Source organism: Ctenocephalides felis, unplaced genomic scaffold (assembly GCF_003426905.1).
Source record: "Ctenocephalides felis isolate EL2017-DRISC unplaced genomic scaffold, ASM342690v1 CF-g0.4_SCAFFOLD_03570, whole genome shotgun sequence".
Taxonomy (NCBI): Eukaryota; Metazoa; Arthropoda; class Insecta; order Siphonaptera; family Pulicidae; genus Ctenocephalides; species Ctenocephalides felis.
In genome coordinates, this window is record NW_020539724.1 from 5,907,479 (window position 1) to 5,930,869 (window position 23,391).

Consider the following 23,391-nt stretch of genomic DNA (forward strand, 5'->3'; position numbering starts at 1 on the left):
AAAGAAAGCCTAATAATTTCTTGTTATCCTAGAACAAATGTTTCCAGACCTTATTGGAATTGAAACAATTCGAATTAAATAAAACTATCATCTTCTGCGACTTTCCACAACAGATGTTTTAAAAATGCATGTTAATTCGACTAATTTATGTATTATTTAGTAATGCGATCTTGATTTTCTCGTTTTGGTAAAATAATACAGGGGTGAATTTTTTCGGATGAGGATATGTAATTGATGTTCAGTTCTCTTAAAGATACGTGGAAGTATGCAAAACATTTTGTAAGTAACATTATAAATCTTCAACTTATACAAGAAGCCTTTTATATAAACCTTTATTAGAAAACTAAACTAAAAGTAATAATATATAAATTGAATGAATATTTTATAATATAGATATGGTGAGGATCATTAATCTGTAAATTATAAATATTCCATCACCATAATTTATGTGAATTAAACCACTATTTAGTTTATGATATATATTGATCTTCACTCTACAAACTCTTCTTCATTACACTTGCTAGTCTCTCTTATTATTATGTTACGGGTATTTTTACTCATACATTGTCCCCTACCCCAAAGGATCCCGCGTTAAATAGAAAAGCCCTGGTAAAACCTTGACCAAGATAGATTAATTATCTTGGTAAATTAGTTTCATTAAAATATCTCTCCTACCTATATCCTTTACTCTCCCGAAGACTATAATCATAAAATCCATCACAGGCTCTACCATAAACTCTGGACAGCAAATCCTGGTCATGTATCAATCGGTCATCATTCACATGGTTCGCCTGGAACAGAATCTCCCCGACCCGGAAGGCCACTGCCAGGCAGCAGCCGCACCTCAAACAGGCCGACATTCCTCTGGAGAGGTCTGCACCATTGTCAGGCGAAATTTTTAACTTCAGATTCTCAACCGCGGGCAGAATTCGGACGTTGTTGAATAGAGGTTGTTCTAGGTAAAATTAAAAATAATATTTATGAATACCGATGTACTGTATTTATTCATCTGTTTTTGTTCTTACAATATTGATGTAAGTCACCTGGTATCGGATACCCAATAATTGTTTTATTTTATTAATTTTATTATATATTTTTATATCTTTTATATTGTCCAATATCAAATATTGAAACAACACTGCATACAAATATAAGAAACGTAAAAATATCTACTTAAAAATCTTTCTTTTTTTAAAATTATACATAAAGATTTCATTTAAATTTAATTTTATCATTATTAAGTTAGTTCAAAACTATATTATTAAATTATTTCAAAGATATCGTTCAAGGATTCCAAATCCAATAAGATTCTGTTTGAATCTTACAAGAATCTTATCACGACCATGATTCTTATCAGAATACTACAAGGCTGAAAGGTCAAAGAATTCAACTGATAATCCAAGTATTCTTGAAATATAGTAATTGAATTTTGTAAGAAGTAAACGAACAGATATGATTATTATTATATTATAGCCAATATGAATATTTTTATAGTTTTATTGGAAACTGCTCGATAAGGTTAAAGAATGTAATTCTAAAATAAACTACTAAAATTATCTAAAATTCAGTAATAATCTAAAATTATTACTATAATTAATTAATTACTGATTTTTGCAAAATTTGAACTTATCTGTATATTAATTTGTTAGATACAATTCTAATTACTTATTATAGAAATTAAATATTTATAATTTCTAGTATTTGTTTATAAAAATAGACAGGTGGAATTATTCGTAACGAAATTTTGAATGCAAAACTTTTAGTATAACATTCAAAAAAAAACTAATATCCTTTATGAATACTTGTATAAATTTTAAATATTTCAATTTTCTACTAAAAGACATGTTTTTCATCTTAGCCAAGATGGAAAATGGAAATATAAATAATCTTAATGTTTTACTTTCAAGGGTAATATACTGTACTAATATTACAAGGGTAAGTTTTTTTATTGTGAATGCTGCAAAATATTTAAATAGTTATTACCAAATTTAAAATATGTATATTTTTTATATTATTTTCATATTTCAGTCAGACAGGGATGCCTGGTATAAGAGATTATAAAACAATTTTTATATATACATTAGGGTGGTCCCTAATATAGATATTTTCCTTGCTCCCAAGGGCTCAATTGGTTCCAAATTGATAAAAAACAATTCTCTGAAAGTTTTAGCTTTTAATATTGTCTTTTAGATAGAGCGCAATTCTTTCTTCTGAAGTTATTGTCATCACTGTTTATCATTTTAATATTCTATTAAAAATAACAAGTTTTCCAGATTAGCCAAGATGGAAAATAAAAGTATAAACTAATCTCAATGTTTACTTTTTAAAATTTTAATATATTAAAACAATTATTACCATTTTAAAACTTAGAACATTAGTTGCATTTTTCTTTATAATTTTAATATTAAAATAATTACTTCCACAATCAAAATATTACAATAGTAAGTTTTTCTCAACCAATGGTCAATAAAATTGTAAATCTTATTTTTTACTAGAAAATTATTTTTTCTTATTTTACAAAATATTCAAGTCGTTGGCCACAACTGATTTAGTTAGATTATAAAATAATCCTTAGGTATAAATAGACCTACCTGAGTTATCTGGTTGGTCTTTGTACGAGTTGACCGTACATACAATTGGTGTTGATTTCGCACATACATCTTGAGGTAGATATGGAGAAGGATAATTGAGGACATTACTTCCCTCTTCTTTAAAATCTCTATTTTTAAGAAAAATTGTAACATTTAATAAACGAAATTTAATTTTAATTATGTAGATCTAACGAGACAGGCAAGTAGAAATTTATAAAATCATTATTGATATTCAAAGTTTAATCTTAGATATAGCGTGCAGCGCAACTTTAATTAATTTTTATAATTAATCCACTTCTCATAAGCCTATAATATTTTAAGGGATTTGGCTTGACTCTTAACTCTATCAACATACAAACTTTTATCAAAATTCCAGAAGATTAAACCTGAGGATATCCTTGTTAGTATTACTTTTTTGTAATCAGGTGGTATTATCTTTATAAATATTATTATTCATATTGACCTTTTAATGTTTCCACATTTAGTGTGTTCATCTTTGCAATATGTAATTTTAAAAAATGCAATGGTACAGAAAATATGAATAAATAAATACATTTATAAAATTAAATACTTAAATATATATTTAAAAAAATATGACAAATATAAAAGGATGAAACAAAATTGATCATATTTGACATAAATATTTAAAAAAAATATTTGTATTTTTGTATGTATGTATATATATATATATATATATATATATATATATATCCTTTTGCTTTTAGTTTTAGTACCTGCCTTTCATTTACCTGATGAAAATACAATATTTAGTATAACATCTGCTTCCAATATTTGTTTTATATAATTGTGGCAATCAAATTGACCACAATCATACCTTTTTTCTTGCTTCTTTTAAGAAATACTATTAGCAGATGTTTCTCATTTGTACATTAATTTTAATTTCTATTTATATATAAATCATTATAGTAATTGAATGAATTCGAAGTAATTGATTTGTGAACCATTGTTTGTCTGAAATAGATTTAATAAAGTGCAAATCAATAATATATTAATAATTGTATACAATGTGTATCTACAGATTAAGCTCCGACTGTTAATAATCTATATACATATATAGTTTATTATCTGCAACATATTCAATTTTTTTTATTATATAAATTTTTATCATGCCTCTTTTGATACTATTTTTTTTTAAATCTATTTCAAATTTTAATTTATATCATATTTTTAATTCTATTAAATTTGCACTCCCTAAAGATCCTAAAGTAACGTACTAGTTAGATTCATAAACAAGAGGAAATTATTTATTTTATTTAAAAATCAGTTTTTTGGCTTTGGTTTTGATGAGAGAAGTTGAAATAATAATAGAATTTATATTCGCAGAACTCTCTTTACTAGAAATGATAAAAATTGTGTTTTTCTTTTAAAAAAAGTAAAGTAAATATATAAACATTTCCAAGTTTATTTATGTAACAACCTTCTTGTGTGGCATTGTATTTTAGTAAAGTATTTTTTAGTCATTTAAGCAGGGAATGCATTTAATAAAAATAATAAATAAATAATATGGATATTCATTTATTAAATTTATTAAATTCAAATGCCCTCACTTTTAACTTATAGATTGTATTGTAATCTGATTGTTAATACTAGCAATAATAAAAAAAAGAATAAATTTTGATGGAGTTTACGTTTTTGGCTATTTTGGTGAAACTTTGTATGACGATGCATTATAGTCTTACATCTAATTAAATATTAAAATATAGGCCTACGATAAATGGGTTAATAATAAAATATTTATCAATTTTTTGTGTATTTTGTAACTATGGTGATTACAGTTGATGTTCACACTTAAATAAACTCATTTTTTTAAAAATTAAGTAGAATTATTATCTATGTATTAAATAATGTAATAAATAAATTGATTAGATTTTATTTTTAATATTAATAGTTAAAATTTATATCTAAATAGCTCAATTTTAATTCTTATTGTCTATGTAAGTATTCCGGTACATGTACCGGAAGGTTCATGCAATTAACCCTAAGGCCAAACGCCACTTACAACTAGTTATGGTTCAAATTAATATGTTATGACTATTATTTTATTATTCTATATTAAACAGGTTTTAATATTATATTTTTAATATTTATTAATATATATTGAAATATTACGATGTTGCCAAATTTGAGATTTGGCAACAGAGGTTTATATTCTTTAGTTTTTTTATTATTCATAAAATGAACAAAGATGTGATAAGGAAATTGTATTTGCCTTGTATGAACCGATAAGAATTGTTATGAAATGTATAATTAATTTGAAAAGCATTATCTTTTACAAATCTGGTTTTTGTTTTCACATTAAAAATGATTTCAAATCGTCCGCGCTCTTTAGCGGATGTGGTTCAAGGTGTTGCCACACTGCGCTACGCACAAATTTAGTTATTTTCGCGCTGTTCTAGGGAGGTGTGTTCGCAGAAGATTTGCAATATTTGTTCTCGCCGGTCTTTGTTGACGGGCTCCTTGGTGCTAAACTCTTGCAAAGCTTCTAGTTTTTCTAAATAAACATTTATTATTTTTAACTTATATTAAGTAGATTTTAAACAGTGATAACAATGGAAACCGCTCAACAATTTGATACTAAAATAACTTCTGCGAAAACTATTTTGCTAGACATCGAAGGCACAACCACCTCGAAAAGCTTTGTTAAGGTAGGTCATAAATCTCATGTTTCATCAAAATATACAAACCCATTGTTTACATTTATTCGAAATAGAGTTAATTGAATGATTTGTGTGATAGAATATAATGGTTTAGACGAAGAGTGAGTGAATTTTGGTAAAAAAAATTGTTCTGTTTGTTTCGGCTTTCTTAATGGTGGACACATGAAAATGCCGCACATCTGTGTTTCTGCAAACCAGTTTTGGATTGAATTGTTGTTCGCTAAAATTGTTGGCAATCGGGTTATATCAAGGGCTAATGAAAATATTCGTTTTTATTTACGAATTTAATAGTTTTAATTGAAAACTTTCATAGTAATTAGTAGGTTTTAGTCTAATTTATTATTTATTCACTTGGAACCTCACAGGCTTATATAAATTTCTTCTTCTACAATTTTATTTTATTCCTTGATCAATACATAATCAATTGTACTGTAAAGGTGATTAGATGCAAAAGATCCTTGATCTGTATTATATTGTCCCTAATAATTATTATGACTCTTTTGGTCAAAATTACTATGTATATGCAACAAGGGTAATGTATTATACTACTTAATAGTAATGAAATAATTCGATTGTGGTATTTTTCACCATTACACTAAAAATGATTATCTCTTCATTATCCTTTATTAATATTTTAAAATTATTCTTTCTGTAATGTAAGTAAATATCAAACTTTATCATGCTTGAACACTTACGAGACTATTGTTTTAGTATATAAAGTATATAATGTTTATTTTAAAATGTATTCTGTATCAAAGGTAGATGAATTTATGATGGTTTACTTTGGATCGTCTACCAAGTCAAACGACTTGTTCTATTTAATATAAATCTAATTTCAACTTCTCTGCAGGACACTTTGTTCCCTTATGCCTCGGACAATGTACAATCCTTCCTAACATCTAACTGGGAGTCTGCAGATGTTAAATCTGCAGTATCTGCATTGAGAGAACTAGCTGTTAAAGATAAATCAGAATCAGTTGAAGGCTGTGTTGAGATAATTGAAGAAGATGATAGCAACCGTGAGGCTGTTATCAAATCAGTTGTTGATAATGTAAAATGGCAAATCAGCCTTGATCGTAAGACTGGAGCTCTTAAGACATTGCAGGGACTCATCTGGGAGAAGGGGTACAAAGATGGTACCATTAAGGGACAGTAAGTATTTTTTCAATCTTAACTTATAAAAATGTATATAATATAATGTTTCTTTAGAGACAATTAAAAATTTATACATTTGACCATGTTACTGGTAAATTACACATGTTACCCATTTAATTTTAGTGTCTATGATGATGTTCCTGAAGCTCTAACAAGCTGGTCAGCCTCAGGTCACCAACTCTATATTTACTCAAGCGGAAGTGTAGCTGCCCAAAAACTCTTGTTTGGCAACACAGAAAAAGGCGATTTGTTGGACAAGATCTCAGGTCATTTTGATACCTCTGTTGGCGGTAAACAAGAAGTGGACAGCTACAAAAACATCAGCAAAGAAATTGGCTGTGATCAAATTCTTTTCTTGACTGATATCGTAAATGGTAAATAATATTTCCAATCATTTTCAATTTCTGCAACTACTTTAAATAAAATTATGTGGTATGAATACATTATAAGATAGCATTTCCTACCAATCTGAGAGTATATGAATACATATTTAGTATATGAATTTATTTTGTAGAAGCAAATGCTGCTTTAGAAGCTGGTATGGCTGCTGTTCTAGTTCAGCGTGATTCTGAGACTTCATTTACCGATGAAGATAGAGAAAAGCATACCATAATTAAATCATTCTCAGAATTACCTTTAGAAGCAGTTAGCGCTAAAAGAAAATCAGATGATAAAGATGAGGAAGAGGTATGTTCGTAAAGTCATAATTTGTAACAAAATGAAATTTATTTGGTAGTTGTTATAGTTATTTGAAGTAGATAATATATTTTCTGTAGTAGTTGTTAATGTATTTCAAATTATCCAAAATACACACACAAAATTCTTTAGCATTTTTAATTATTATTACAACTAAAAAATATTCAAAAAAAAAGTGTTGCTTTAAATTCAATTTCAGTTTATCAATGGTATTTTTTAAAGTTATTATAAAATGTACTATTCTTGAGCATTTTTGTGAATAATCTGATATTATAATTTATAGCATCCTGCAAAACTTGCCAAAATTGAACAAGATGAGGTAGCCACTACAATTGCAGAAGAGAAATCAGTAGAAGTTACCGAATCAGCTGAGAAATCAAATGAAGTGTCTGAAACTTCAGAAAAATCTGTTGAGGTTGTTGATTCTGCTGAAAAGTCAAATGAAGTACTCACTTCTTCATCTGCAGAAGAGGTTGTAAAAGATACTGAAACACCAATGGACACTGATGTAGAAATGACTGAAGTACCAGCAGTAAGTGCTGAAACCACAACAGAATCATCAGACAAAGTTGAACCAACTGTGGAAACTACTGAAAGTACTACTACACAGGTTGAAAAAGTTGAAACTACCACTGATGTGGAGAAGACTGAAACGGAAGTTGAAATGACCACCGATGTGGAGAAGACTGAAAAAACTGAGACTGAACCAGAGAAGGCTGAAGTTGAACAAATAAAACCAGAGACTGAAACTGAGAAACCACAAGAGACTGAAAAACCAGAAGAGGAGCAAAAGCCTGAAGAGACCAAAACAGAAACCAATGAAGTTGAACCTATGGAAGTTGATTCAGGTAAGAAGACTGAATCTGAAGAAGTTGTCTCTGCCAAGGCTAGTGAAGAAACTGTTGAAGTAGAGGAACCATGTGATAGTACTGATGCAAAAACTTCTGAAGTTGTCAAAGAAAGTGAAGAATCTGTTGTAGCCGCAACAGAAACTGAAACAGTTGCTGTGACCACAACAGATGTAATCAAAGAGAATGGTGAAAAGACTGAGGACAAAACAAATTCAGAAATAGATTCAACGAAACCTGAAACTGTTGTCAGTGAAGAAAATGAGGCTGAAAACAAAGTTGAAGCAAACGGTACTGCGGAAGTAAAAGAAGCAGAAGTATCTGAAGTGAGTTCTGAAAAGGCTCAAGCTGATGTTAATGTAACTTCTAGTGATGCTAAACCCAGTGATGAAAATGACCACACTTTAAAAGAATCCAATGGGGTTGAAACAAATGGTACTAATGGATTGAAATCCAAAATTGAGGGAAATGGTGATGTCGTAGAATCTAGCACCAATGGAGCTGATTCAGATAAAGAGAATGATAAAGAAGCAGAAGTCAATGGTGATAATGTCACAAATGGATCCACAAATGGCGTAAGTGATGAGGCTGTGCAGGAAGTGAAAGTGAAGAAATTGCCAGCTGATTCAAGTCCTGCCCCTGCCCCTGTGGAAGAAGCTGCCTAATTATTTGAAGGTGGTCAATTTCAAACACTTAAAAAGTATTTGATTCTTTTTAAGTTGCTATTTGTATATATTTGAAGACGGATGTTGATAAAGATGCATTCCCTAATTTGGGGATTCATTGTTTATTGAAGTACACGTTATCATTATTCGTTCATTTTAATTTAGTTAGGTTTTTAATATGTAATTACATTGCCGATCATTTTAGTAGTGGTGCCAAAATCAAGTTACACATTTATTTATTCCAATTTTCTAGATAGGCTTCCATATACCATAAGAAATCCATCTTCAAAATTTCATCACATTGACAAATAGTATTTATTGCAAAGACTGATTGGTAAATAAGTTTTTAAAATTTTGATACTCATGTTATTTTAAGGTTTATAAATTAATTCGGTGATACAATTTTTATGTAATATCTAATACAATAAATTTAGAATATATACTTATCGAACTGCCTATTTTTCATATTTTCTACTTTAGAAGTCATTTACTCATACATTTCAATATGTGGTGTAGGCCTAGGACTTTAAGCATACTGATATAATCAATGTTATATGGTATAAGTATACGAATACTCAATTAGTGTTGTAGATAACTCTTTTTTACTCTAGCTTAGGAATTTACATATTTTGTAATTAAATTAACATGAACCATCAAGTCCTGCCTTGAAGTATATTTTACCAAATGTCCCAGTACAATATTTTTATCACGAAAATTTTATGATTTTTTTTATTTATTTCTAATTTTGGTTTTAATGGTTTTAAACCATATCACATTCCACTGTTCCTATGAAAGTATTTAAAATAGGATTATTTTTTCTGATTTAGGATGTTTATTAACATACATTTTTTGAATAAATAATACAAAATCACATTTTGTTTTATTAATATATAAGAACTTAGTTTAAGCAGCTTATAAATTGTTAAACTTAAATGTGATGATAATATGAAGCCTATTCTAAAAATGAATATCTATAATATTTAAGTATGTGTGTAATGTTTTATAAAAAATTAGAAGCTTCTAAAATTGTAACAATACAAATTTGAAACTTTGATGAACATATTCAAAACATTAATGAACTTAATATTCAGTAAGTTCTTCAAGTAAGTATTATAAAGAAATGGCCAAGCCGATCATAGCCAAAAACTAATCAACCTAAGTCCTTATCCTTTATTGTTGAATTTAATAAATATCAATTGCAATCGCTTATTCTTATTAAATTAAAATGACCCTACTATGAAGAAGTTCATCATTACATTGACAAGAGTGTTGGCTTCGCAAAATTATATTCAATAATGAAATAGATTCTGGGTAGATTGTAGACATGTTAATTTATTATTGTGTATTTTTTATTAGCCATTTTTAATATTTGAATTTTAAAATAACAGTTTTCCTGCAAATAATCGTTATCGATAAGGTTATCGATACCGCCCGTGACAAGTTTGTGCAACAATAAGAAATTCAAGATGGTGGCATTGCAGAAATGACTATTTCTTTGAAAAGTTTCAATGATTTACCATGTGTTTATGGTTTTATTTATTGAGAGGTCCGATTAATTAGATCGGCATTTAGTCTTTCTTTAAGTTATATATAGTTTTTATAAATTTTTACTGCAATGTCACATATCAATCAGCATAATTCTGGTCTTCTGTGAATATATTGGGCAATTTTTTGACACGAATCCTATGCTAGTAATTGACAACTATTGATTGTGATTAAAGTGTCATAGATTCTAATAATAAACTCAAATGAAATTAATATTTAGCTTATAATGAAAACAATGTTGTGGTGTGAATTTGGATAGAATAAAATCTGATTAGGTAAGATGCATACTATCACAAATAGTTTGAATATATATTTTTAAATCATGGCCTAATTTATAGCAATTAATTTGATACCTTCAATTGATACTCTAATCTATACATTATAAAATCTGTATAATATAATTATAATCCTAAACACTTCTTCATATACATAATTAATATTTTAGCTGTCATTTTTATATTTCCTTTATCATCTTGCTATATATTTGAATATATATTATTTAAATCTAAATTGATGCTATTTTAATAGATTTTCTCAAAATATGCTGCACTATAAATAGACTAGAATATCTAAAAATTCAGAGCAACCTGTTTTGTTTTCGAAACATGTTCGACCCACAAATTAAAACATTTGTGAAGTTTACTTGATATTCAGATATCAGTTTTGCTTTTGTGTTTAACAGATAATGCACTAGTGTAAAAAATCTTTATAAGAATAAATTTATAAATAAAATACAGTTAATGTATTTATTACATTAATAGATATTAAAGATAATCTTCACTTAAGACTTCACCGCATCTCTAAATTAATTTGTGGGCCAAAAATTCTTTATATTCTTCTTATAGTGATGTATTTATTATACAATATTGTATTATATTATATTTAAACATTCATTTAATTATTAAGTCAATTATGAACTAATTTAAATTTATCAAGTGTAGACTTATGTGCTAGTTCTTAATCTTATTCCGTTGATGTTTCTAATCTTACACATATATATATATATATATATATATATATATATATATACATGTATTTATATCCTACTACATATATTAATATATTTATTTATCTCTAGGATTTAGTCCAACATCTTAAAACTTGAAAAAATGGATTTGAGTGGTGTAGGAGGAGGTAGAAGGCGTACTGTGCCAAGATGTTCTGCAGAAGATCAAGCTTTAGATCAAATTGCTAAAGAGGTAAGATTTTATATTGAATCTTATATTTATTTGAGAAAGATTATTTCTTTGAGGTTCCTTGTATATAACAATCTTTTGAAAAAGCTAAAGATAGATTGAACTGTTACTTTCTGCAGAATTGCTTATTCTAATGTTAATAGTTTTGAAACACGCTTTTGCAGCTATAAACATTGATATCAGTACAATTAGTAGCTGGTAGTCAATATTTTAGTAATTAGTAATGAATTTTAGTAATGTTCTTATTTTTTAGTAGACAGAAATCTGCTACAAAAATTAGTAGTTAAATTTAAAGTAATATTCTTAAAATTACATCTTTGAGTTGGATTTCTAGAATTCCTTTGAATTCAATTGAATGATATATCGGTTACATCAATAGGGATTTCCTTATTTCAAGACTAGAAGAATAATAAATTCCTATTCAAAATAAAAAATCTTTTTGATGAAATTCTTAATAATTAGATCTCTATTTATATATTATTATGTGTAGATTATATTCCTAACAAAACATTCTCCAGTTGTTTTGTAGCACTTTTTTAAATTTGATTGAAATATATATTAGTTGCATCAACTTTTGATATCAAAATTTAAATCATAATACATTTGTATTTAATAAAAACCTTTTTTGATGCAACTCTTAATAATTAGAATGCACTTTACATTGTATGTGCTGTTGGATTTAAAATTATGCTCTTAAATTACATACTCGAGATTCATGTTAGACATTGTTTTGAATTTGATTGAATTCAATCAATTGAATATCAATTCTAAATACTCTAATGTAATAAACTGAATATTATAATTATAAAGTAAACTTAAACATAGCCAAATATGTGGCTGTTTGAGATGTTGAGAAAATATGGTGTAACACCTAATAATTGGAACCCAACTTCAATATTATTATAAAATGAATTAATAATTGAAACTCGTCTTATCAGTTATTGTTTTTGTGTGTTCTTTTGGATATAAAGTAACAAAATTTATATTATTGATATGAGATATTTTATAACACGATTTTCGTTATTAAATTTTCTGTGTTTTTCAAATTGTAATTGTAATATAGGACTATTTTTCAATTCCACAAAAATAAGTTATGTAGTAAATTTTTTATAAAGAAAGTAGCTCTCTAATTTAGTATTTGTCACAGAAGGTCAACAAATAAACTCAAATCCCAAAAGAATTTGCTACTTTGTATGTTCGCGCGGATATTCGAGTAACGTTATAATACGCTTTTTGAATTATAATTAGTTGGGTATTTTTTATTTAAATTTAAATATATACGTCAGGTAGAAAAATAGTTTGAAAATAGTTATATAGTTAAAACAGTAAACTAAGTAAAAAAAAATAATTTATGGTTACTTATTTATTTAATTATCCTAATCTATCCTTTCTACTATTAAACACAACCATTCTTAAATATAATATATATGAGACTAAAATATTTGAATTATTAGAACAACATTTAATTATAACTAAATAAAATATAGTTCAAATTATGCACACAATCTTATATTAATGTTTACTGTATTGCTTATATATATACACAAATTCCAAACATATCAAATTGCTTAAGATTTATTACCAACTAAATTTATATATAATAACAAATGCGCACACAATTTAAATTTGGATATGAGTTATACTTTTAATGAGGTCTAATTATATTCTAATATATTTAATTGGGATAAATATTTTATTGTTATGGATGCAAATAAAATTAGTAAGAGCTCGTAATCATGTTTTTCAATAAATACTACTGTACTGTACTGTAATTTTATTAAAGAAAAATTACTCATTCAATAGAGCAAAATATATCAATAACGGTTCTGTATTTATTGATGTATTGGGTTTCATTTTGCAATTTTGGGCATTATAAATATTCAGTTTTACAAACGTATGTATTTGAATAATTTAAAGCACTACACATATTTTATTTGTGACGTTATTGTCGACATTCTTTATGGAAATGTAGGTAAATAAAGCCTTTGAAATTCCCAAAAAGCTTATTGTGATCATCTCACTAATTTATTTTTCGCATTAAACCGGTAATGAATATATTAAATAGACAAATGGCGAATTTATAATTTATTAATAAAAGAAATATTTTAATTTTGTGATTTCAGTTAGTTTTGAAATATAATAATTACTTTCATAGTTCTTAATTTCACAATTTTTTTATTTTTTAGAATAAAACATATTTTACTTATCAATTTTAAAAGTTTCACTTTGTTTTTCAACGATTGTTTGATATTATTGGACTTGATACATTTTTTGTAAAATTTAATGTAAAATGTTTGTTTTTTTTGTAAATTCAAAATTTTTGAATAATGTTTATTCAGAAGTTTTGAATATAATGTTTATTTTGCATTGTTTTGAGATTCTTAATTCCACTTTTTTATTATTTAAATTTAAAGTACTATTAAAGCTTATTACTATTTTGTTAATTCAGATTAAAATTAGATATTATTCGATATTTTTCCATACATTATTGCTTCGTTTATTTTATTTTATATCTAAATATATCATTTATCTAATATCATTTGGAATAAAAGCATATTTTACTTTAATAATCATTTTGAGTTAAAATTTCGTTAAAATAAATTAGTATATTTAAAAAAAAATCTTTGTGCAGCATGTTTTATTTTAATAATTGAGAATAACTGTTTGTTCTTCAGAATTTATTAAAATAATTAATTGAATGTTCCAATGAGTTAATGAGTTTATTAGTCATTTTGAAGCAGAACTATAAAATAATCTTCTAATTTTTGTTTCAAGATTTCTGCTAAAAATAATTATTTGCTTTTTCTGCATTTATTTAAATAATGTAAAACGGTAATAATCAAATGAATTAATGGATTTAATAGTCATTCTTTTATAGTCCTTCTTTTTTACTTGATGTTATTGACTTCCAAAATTGTATTCATATATTTCAATATCAAAATGAATTATTTCTAATATATTGTCAATAATAATATCAATATATGTATATTTAAATATACGCCATATTAAGCACATACATACACACTCCTTAATTTAAAAAAAGTTTAATTAATAATAACTTTCGGTATGAAATTTTTAAGAAATACATACACTACTCCAAGCTCCTTTGACTGCCAAATTTCTTATCATTATGGCAATATTTTGTTTATTAATATTTTTATTTTGATTTTATAAAAATCCTATATTTATTAAAATAATGTAATGTGTAATGAGTGTAATAATAAAATTAATCCATAAATTTCATAGTCACCTTATAGCTTAATACTTCTGTTTTCACTTTACCACATAGATTTCGCCTTTGACTCATTTATAGCAATATTTTGATTATTAATTTTTTGATTTTGATTAAAAAAATATTTTTCTATATTTATTAAAATAATGTTGGAGTGCAATATTCAAATAAATTGATAAATTTCAATGTCACCTTATAGCAAAGCTAGAAAATAATACTTTAATATGTTTTTTAAAGCTTCTGCTTTCACTTTATAATGAATATTTCATCTTTGGCTCATTTATGAATCTTTGACCCGGCAAGTACACGAACACTACCTATGTGAGAAGATATTTTGGGCGTTGCAACAAGAACAAATATTTTTCCTTGATCTTGAACATGCACTTCCTACTGTCGAAATTTCCTTGAAGGGATTGGTTCAGTCTTAAATGTAAATTCAGAAGAGTTTGAAGTAAAGATAACCAATAAAATATTGGAAAACCAATAAAATATTAAGTGAAAATCTAAACTCTAAAATTGAGTGATTGTAATAAAAAAGCGTCAATTGACTGTAGTGGGAGGATTCTAGTTATACATACAAATAGTTCATCATTTTAAACAAGAGAATTTAAGACATAAACCAAATTTGTTTTGATATATACAAGTTTATATTATTAAAATTAATTGGAAGGCAGTTTTTTTAAGAAAATAATAATTATTATTACCATGATTACCATTGAAACGTCAGGGATACGTCGCTTTGGTCTATTATTGTTTTCTTTGTTACCGAAATTGTTTCATATTAGGAAGGCTCAGAAGACTATTAAAAAAATGTTAAATTTTGGTCAAATTCGTAGACGTTCATCTTTGTCAGATTGTTTGCATCCCCAACGAGTGGGGATGATTAGAAATTTGGCAGTCAAAGGAGCTTGGAGTAGTGTATGTATAAGTTTAATAAATATAGTTTTTTCCCCAAAATTATTATTAATTAAGCATTGAGGGAAGAATGAAATATGTGTACGTGGATGATGTCTTATACATATAAGAGTAGTAAAATTTTGATGTTGAGTTGTATGAATCAAATCTTAGAGGTCAACAACATCAAGTAAAAAAGAAAGATTGTTTTTCTTATTTTCCAGACGTTTCGACATACAGTTTTATGCCATCATCAGTGAATATGAATAATATTGAAGAAACAAACTTACGGTATATTTAAAACAGAAAAATGAGAATTCGGATTCTGCATTAGTTAAAAAAAAATAGTTAGCTTTTCTGAAGCTAAAGATATAAATCATATGAATTCTATTTATTTTAATAGATTTGACTAGATAGACACTGTAACATAGTTTGTACTTTAAATACTAAAAAATAATAAGATTTATAAAATAATTCTAATTGGAATCATTTGGAAATAAATCTAATTAAAAATCATTTCTAATTGGTTAGTTAAAGTTAAAATTTATTCATAATTATTAATTTACAATCACTGATAGTTGTACTGTTTTCTACCGGAATTTTCAATTTTCAATTTTTTTTATAAATATATTGTGTGTTTGGTTTTCTGAAGCTAAAGATATAAATCATGAGTTCTTTTTTTTTTTTAAATTTACTAAGTAGAAACTGAAACCTAGTATTTACTTCAAATAATAAAAAAATCTTAAGATTCATAAAATAATTCTTTCACTAAAAATAATTATTCCTATTCACTGATGATAGCAAACATTGAACGTCGAAAAGTCTAAACAAAATAAATCATGCTTCAAAAATTTATCTTTCTTTTTTACTTGATGTTATTCATATTTATATTCTATTATTATTAGGAGGTATTTTCATATTTATACCTCATATATTTACTTAAAAATATTAATTTAATCAGTAAATATTTCAAAACTTATGTTTGTAGAATGTTTATGAAGTAACACTGATAATTACGTCTCAAAATGCCGACAAGATTTTATTTAGTAAATTTGGTCTAAAAAATGGAACATTAATTCATAAATATTATAATTATAATATATTCCACTTACAAATACTATTCAATTTCGTTGATTTGACTAAATTTCGTTATTGGGGTTTCATACCCAACAAAATCATAATTCTAATCATAATCTAATCTCTAATTATACTAGTATGGTTTGTCATAGGTTATTAATATAATATTAATATTAATACGTTGATTTACGATATATTTTTTTAAAAAATAGTCAAAAAACTTTTCAATTCATGTGGTACAGAATATAGTAAAGGGTTGTAATTTTTACTACAGAACATTGATTGAATCAATTTTTATGTTGACCTTCTGCAACTATTCTATTCTTGTTGAACATTTAATCATTTATTGAATTAATATTTATTTTGATCTTCTATAACTAATTTTTCTGGTTACTTACATGCTTTTCCACTTTAGATAAAGTATGTCATATTCCAACACTATCTTTAATATTACATAATTTGAGTCTCTATCTTATTTCCCATTGTCTGACTACAAAACCTTTAATATCATATTATATATATAAAATAATTATTAAAATCACGTTTTAGTGTTGTAGTTACTATAAAGTTTTTGTATTTTTCTTACACAGATCTATGGATCATAATTCTTTGAATATATAGAATAAATAATTTTACTCAACCCATGATGAATCACATGAAAAAAGTGACTCATGGAACATGTATGGTTAAATTATTTTGTACTTGGACGCAGAAATATTAAATTGTTATCTTATCACAAAGGCATGAGATACAAAAATACAAAAATGCTGAAATGATAATACTACTGTGTCAATTTTGAAATATGTACCAATTTTATTAGGTTTGATCAGATTCAAAATGTGTTTTTGAGGAAAAATTCTTTGAGTTTATAAATATCTTTCGGTTTAATAGTGTGTTTTGTGTATCTGAAGTAAGTAATAACATTGAATGCTATTTTTAGTTTATCAGAAATTAAATAAAAATGTAGTTAAATCGTACAAGATGTTAGTGTTGTAGGTAGCATTATTATTTGTAAAGAGCGCTGATGGTTCGTGGAAATTTCATGTACTTGTAAATTGAATAGATAATATATATTTATTTTACATAACACATAAATTTGGAAAACATGTCAATGTCAACATTTTAAATATAGAGCGAGATGTCTAGCTTTTTTACAATTTACTTTTGCCATTCAAAAATGAAAGTCTTCTTTTACAAAGGGGTGTGTTAAAAAAGTGTGTTCATGAAAAATATGTTTATACTTATTCCTAGAGTCCAAAACAAGATTTTATTTCCCATTTACTAGTTTTGAATTAGGTCATGGAACTTGTTAAAATGAAATATATATTATAAGCTTCAGATAAGAAAATAAGGGGCAGTTTTTGAATTCATAGGGGTGATTTGAGTTCGATGCCCCCGACATGTGCTGACTACTAGGGTGAATTCTTTTTCTGTTCAGTTAAAAGTCACATATGGATGTATTTTTGTATTCTTGATATCCTTGCAATATAATACTTTGGCAAAAATTAAATGGTAAATCTATAAATGGCTAATATAATCTGAAGGGCGAATAAAAATGTACTGATAGATAAAAAAATGTATGAATATATTACAGATCATCTATTTTGCGTTTTAAATGCACTTATTAATGTAAATACTTTTTGTTAACATTGTTAGGACTTTTTTAAAAAAATTGTGTTTCTTAACATTACGGCTATTTATGTCTTTTCTATAAAATTACTTTGAAATAGAACAAGTCAGATCATCAGGATTTTATGTAAATGTAATTAAGAAGGCATAAGATTTGTTCTAGTCGAATTTGAATAACAATTATAATATTTCTGCATATACTCGAATTTGAATTTAATAATATATTTACTAATACTTAATAATATATATAAAATATATTTGATTTTTTGGAAGTAATGTTTACTGCATTTTGGTTTTGAGCTGATGCTGTCTTTTTGGTGGCTCTTGACATTGGGTTCTTTTGGCTATTCCAAATTGATCCAATTAATGTACTAATGGAATCTATATGTTTTACACAAATAATTGAGGAACCATTAAAATTATTCTCGTCACATTTGAGTAACAATTACAATATTCTTACTAATGTTTGAATTTTTTGCAAACGTCTGTTTTATTAAGTTCAAAAATCCAGCTTTCTTGTAATCTACCCGAACAAATATAATTTTTTTTAAATAGAAATTGTTAAAAAATATAATATAATTGATGTAGTTAGCATAAATAGTCATAAGTTTTATTATTAATAACTAGATGACCCGACAGACGTTGTCCTGTACTTATGTTTACAATTCAAAAGTTCCAATTTTTGTAATAACCTATACTGATATTTACCAATTAGTTAAAATTATTATGTTTTTTTATACTACAATCTATAGTATAGACTCTATACCGAAATGTATATACATACATCCATATGGATTTTAAATGTACAGCTGCTTTTAATAAAATGACGAGTATTTGCTTTTTTGAAAAACATTATAAAACTTTATTTTCTTATAATTAGTTCTTTTATTGATATCCTGCGTTATTTTGAAAAAAAAAAATGAAATTATACCACTGAGAGGGATGTCATCCCCCCGGGAAATGGCAAAGGAGTCTAAATTATTTTCACTTTTGAACTTGAGAGTAAGATGAACCTAATTTCAAAAATTCATACAAATTGTAGCACAGTAAAAAAATTCAGACCCAAAACGCTCCATTGACTTGAGTAAATATTCCGTATCTGATGGCAAAAATATGAAAATAATAAATATTAAAATATGAAATAATTTTGTATGTGAAAAAGAAAAGGGCTGTTTTTAGGGTTTTCCCGGCAATTGGATCCTTGGACTTTTAAAAGATAATTGGCCAAATCGGTTCAGGCGTTGTTGAGTTATGCGCTTACCAACAGATTTTACGATTTATTTTTATATTATAGATATAATAATTATTAATGAAATTATTATACATTATTAATATCTATAAAATATTGTGTTTTAATTTACTATCAAACAGTCAATATTTAAATTTGAGAAGCAATAAGATTTATTCTTACAGTCTTTGGGTATCAATTACAATAGTATCCCATACACTTAAGGTAACAAAAATATTTTTTATGATCCAGCAATCTAGATTCCTTTATGTTTACACGAATTATTCTATTACCCAAGTCGCATATTCCTTTAACACTGTATTTTAATTTATTATCACCGAATCCATTATTATTCTAAAACAGCTGCTTTATTCATGATCTACCCTTATTTTATTTCAGGCCGAAGCCAGGCTAGCGGCACGGAGGCAGGCGCGCGTCGAAGCAAGGGAGATCCGAATGAGGGAGTTGGAAAGGGCCCAAAGGGACCAAGATGAAACTGCTGATCGAGCCTATGATATGCAGTCAGCTAGCGGTAATAATTGATTGATTTTATTTTATAAAAGGATTGTTGAGATGAATAACATCAGAATGATCTAAATTATTTTATTCGTAATTTTATTCTGCATCTTTGGTTCAAACGAAGTTTTTTGGTATCTTTTACCATGTAGCTTGTAATATACAGTCTCCATGAGTCTTCTCTTAAGAATGTATATGTTGTATTGGCTCCACAAGACTCGTCAATATAATACATATAGAGGTGGGCTTATCATATCCGAAGCCGGATCGGTTAGGATTTGACTCCGCTTCAGAGAAGAAGTTATATCCACTTAACTCCACAACTCCGAAAACTTTGAAACATAATACTTGACACGAACGTGTTCTCTAGTGTGTTGTTAACATATCTAAGGATTTATTAAGACTTTGGAAATAGTTTACAAAATAGTTCCAACATTTTTGTTCATTTTATTATAATAATCACTATTTTGTGCATTTCAATATGCATACAAATCTCAAATTGACAAAAAACTTGAGGATCAAAATCAATTTTGTAATTATTTTTGAAGAGAAAATATAGAATTCTTTGAATATGTTTATTTTTATATGAAAATAATGCAGTAAACCTTATATATGAAATAAGAACAAATCTTTGTGTATAATATTTTTCACAAAATAATAATACCTTACATTTTTTTTATTATTTTCTTTTCGATAATTATACATCAGTTAGTTCGGTTAGCATACTATTACTTTTACACAATTATGAAATCATAATTGTGTAAAAGTTATAATATAATACTAAATATTTTTACCTGGTTGTATACCATTGAAAGAGCTCATTTACGGACAAACATTATCGTATACAGAATATAGAATGCAAATTAGCATTATTTTGAGACATTATATACCTGGAAAGTCCTAGAACTGGCTGTTAGACGAGAAAAAGACCACTTCTTTCGACCCAAATCTTTGTATTAGTAAAAAATCTCAAGCAAATATCTGCATGTTAACAGATTTAGTACTAATTTAGGGAAGTCGGATATGACAAATCCTGTGAGACAACTCCACTCGGATTTGCTTTGAGACAACTTTTAGGTGTCAATGTACAAGTATTGACAGACTTACAGCTGGGTGTTTCAAATTCCGAGATTTTTACCTAATTTAAGCTTAAATGACTTGGCTACATTGACTCGTCAATCCCCAATGTAATATATATAATTCATTATAAACTCCTCTTTCTATATTCAGGATTACCTTAATCAAATGCAACTGATTTAAAACTATTCTTCAATAAACAACTCTTTCAACTCCAATCTTATAAGAATCTTATACTTGCACTTTTTTACTAACAACCAAACTACAACGATCTCTACCAGTAATATTATATAATATGTCTTGTCTTTTAATTGTTCTGTTCTGTTGCCATAGCAAAGTATTATTAGCCGTTAAATTTAATATACTTTTATTAAAGTTAATTCAATATACTTTTAATTATCAGTTTATTAAACCTTTGTCATCCATAGACGACATAAAATGTTCGTTAAAATGAAGATTTATCACCAGTTAAATTATTATTATTTATTTATTACAATGTTTAGTCATTTGGAAGTGTAATTTTTAATTTTTAAATACATTTTTATTGATAATGATTGGAAAATCTTGGGGGGCTCGCTAGCTTGTACAGCAGTTTCACTCCTGTGAAATATATTCTCGCAGCAAAATGGTTAATAATAAATAATTAATCTGTTTATTCCACTATTCTATAAGTCTGAGATTATTTTTTGTGGCTTTTGGGATGTTTCTTCAATTAGAAAATCTCGTTATTTTTGTAAACTTGTTGGTTCTTCTCGGATCAGTTAATAATATCAATTTTTACTCAAGTATTTAAGTTTTATTATAACTTTAACTATTCGTATTCCATTTGCTTTATTTTATAAAATGTATATATTTGTAGTATTATTAGAATTGACGATTATATGTCTTCTTCTCCCTAGATCCTATTTTACGAAGCACTAGATCAATAAACTCTTCAATTAATAAATCACATGGCAACTCATTATCATCAAGAAGGAGTTCAGAAGATAGTTTAGAAGATGGTCAAAGGTAAAATGAAAATTTGCCAAGGAATTGAATTAATGTAAGATAATTATTGATCATTTTTTATTATAGAGATGCTTGGCAAGAATTGCGAAGTGTTGAAGATAGATTTCGAAAAGCAATGATTGCCAATGCACAGCTTGATAATGATAAAGCTGCAGCAAGTTATCAATTGCAACTTCATAAGGATAGGCTTGAAGACTTGGAGGAAGCCCATTCACAACTACAGGTATTCAATTATACACTATTTATACTTTACTATAATGAAAATTAGTATTAATCTTTTCTTCTTTTAGCGTGAGCACAAAGAAAAATGTCGAGAATGCGAACAATTGCGAAGATCTGTAACACAGCTAAAGGAAGAGCTTTCCTTGACCAGAGGCCAGTTGGAAGAACGTGATGAACTTATAGCAGAGCAAGGGTTGGTCATTGTGGGTGGTGAATGTGATGATGAAAACAAGGAAATCACCAAAAGAACTTTAGTCACCAAAGAAGGCGCCGCACTGCTGGCTGGAGCTGGCGAAGGATCTCTTGGTAAATATACCTATTTTATAAATTCTTGCATTGATGATCGAAGTTTTGCTTAATGATCGTAAATTTCACCTCAAGACTTCCGATTACGGAATTTTGCTGAAGAAAGAAAGAGCATGCAACAAGAAATCCAAAACCTGCAACAAGAACTGCATAATGCTAGATCTTCCGGAAAACGCGGTATTTCCAATGGACCGTTGGGCGAATTTGATGATATTGAAAGTGTTCAAAGTAAGCATCCCTTCAGTTCTAGATTTGTTTTGAATTTTTACATCCATGACTGATATTTCTTTAATATTGTTTCTAGGAGAAGCAAATAAACAATTGTCTGAGATGAGATTCAAGCTGCAAAAATCGGAGCAGGAGACTAGTTCTTTACAAGCTGTTGTTGCTAGATTAGAATCTCAGGTTGTTAGATATAAAAGTGCTGCGGAGGCATCTGAAAAATCAGAAGAAGCACTTAAAACGGATCGAAGGAAACTACAAAGAGAGGTAAAATTAGATGTATTTAAAATTTACATAAATTTTTTTAAATCAGTTATCATTTAAACTGGTGATCGTAAAAAAATATAAATCACTTTATTATATTAATGAATTTTGATATTCTTAGCATCGTGAAGCACAAGCAAGAGTTGAAGAACTTGAAACGGCAAATAATCACTTAATAAAAAGACTAGATAAGTTAAAAAATGCAAAGAGTGCTCTATTGAAAGACCTCTGATTATATGTGCTGTGTAAAGCGAGATTTATAACAAATATTACGGACTTCAATGTATTATGTAAAAGAGTATATATTATTGTATTAAGAGGATTAACTCATGTATTTATGAA

The 23,391-nt window shown here is 26.9% G+C and overlaps 2 protein-coding genes across 2 annotated transcripts; both read left to right on the forward strand.

Annotated features, from left to right (window-relative positions):
- Positions 1-5,003: 5,003 nt before the first annotated feature.
- On the forward strand, positions 5,004-8,869 carry LOC113383212 (enolase-phosphatase E1-like). Its single transcript, XM_026621458.1, has 5 exons — positions 5,004-5,257; positions 6,120-6,421; positions 6,548-6,798; positions 6,939-7,111; positions 7,404-8,869. The coding sequence occupies exons 1-5, from the start codon at positions 5,162-5,164 to the stop codon at positions 8,631-8,633; spliced, it is 2,052 nt and encodes a 683-aa protein (XP_026477243.1). The 5' UTR covers positions 5,004-5,161; the 3' UTR covers positions 8,634-8,869.
- Positions 8,870-10,256: 1,387 nt separating this feature from the next.
- On the forward strand, positions 10,257-23,391 carry LOC113382896 (leucine-rich repeat flightless-interacting protein 2-like). The gene is made up of 9 exons (XM_026621146.1): positions 10,257-10,453; positions 11,257-11,377; positions 19,834-19,966; positions 21,927-22,035; positions 22,102-22,258; positions 22,326-22,563; positions 22,639-22,791; positions 22,868-23,052; positions 23,171-23,391. Exons 2-9 carry the CDS (start codon positions 11,288-11,290, stop codon positions 23,279-23,281), a joined length of 1,176 nt encoding a protein of 391 aa, XP_026476931.1. The 5' UTR covers positions 10,257-10,453; positions 11,257-11,287; the 3' UTR covers positions 23,282-23,391.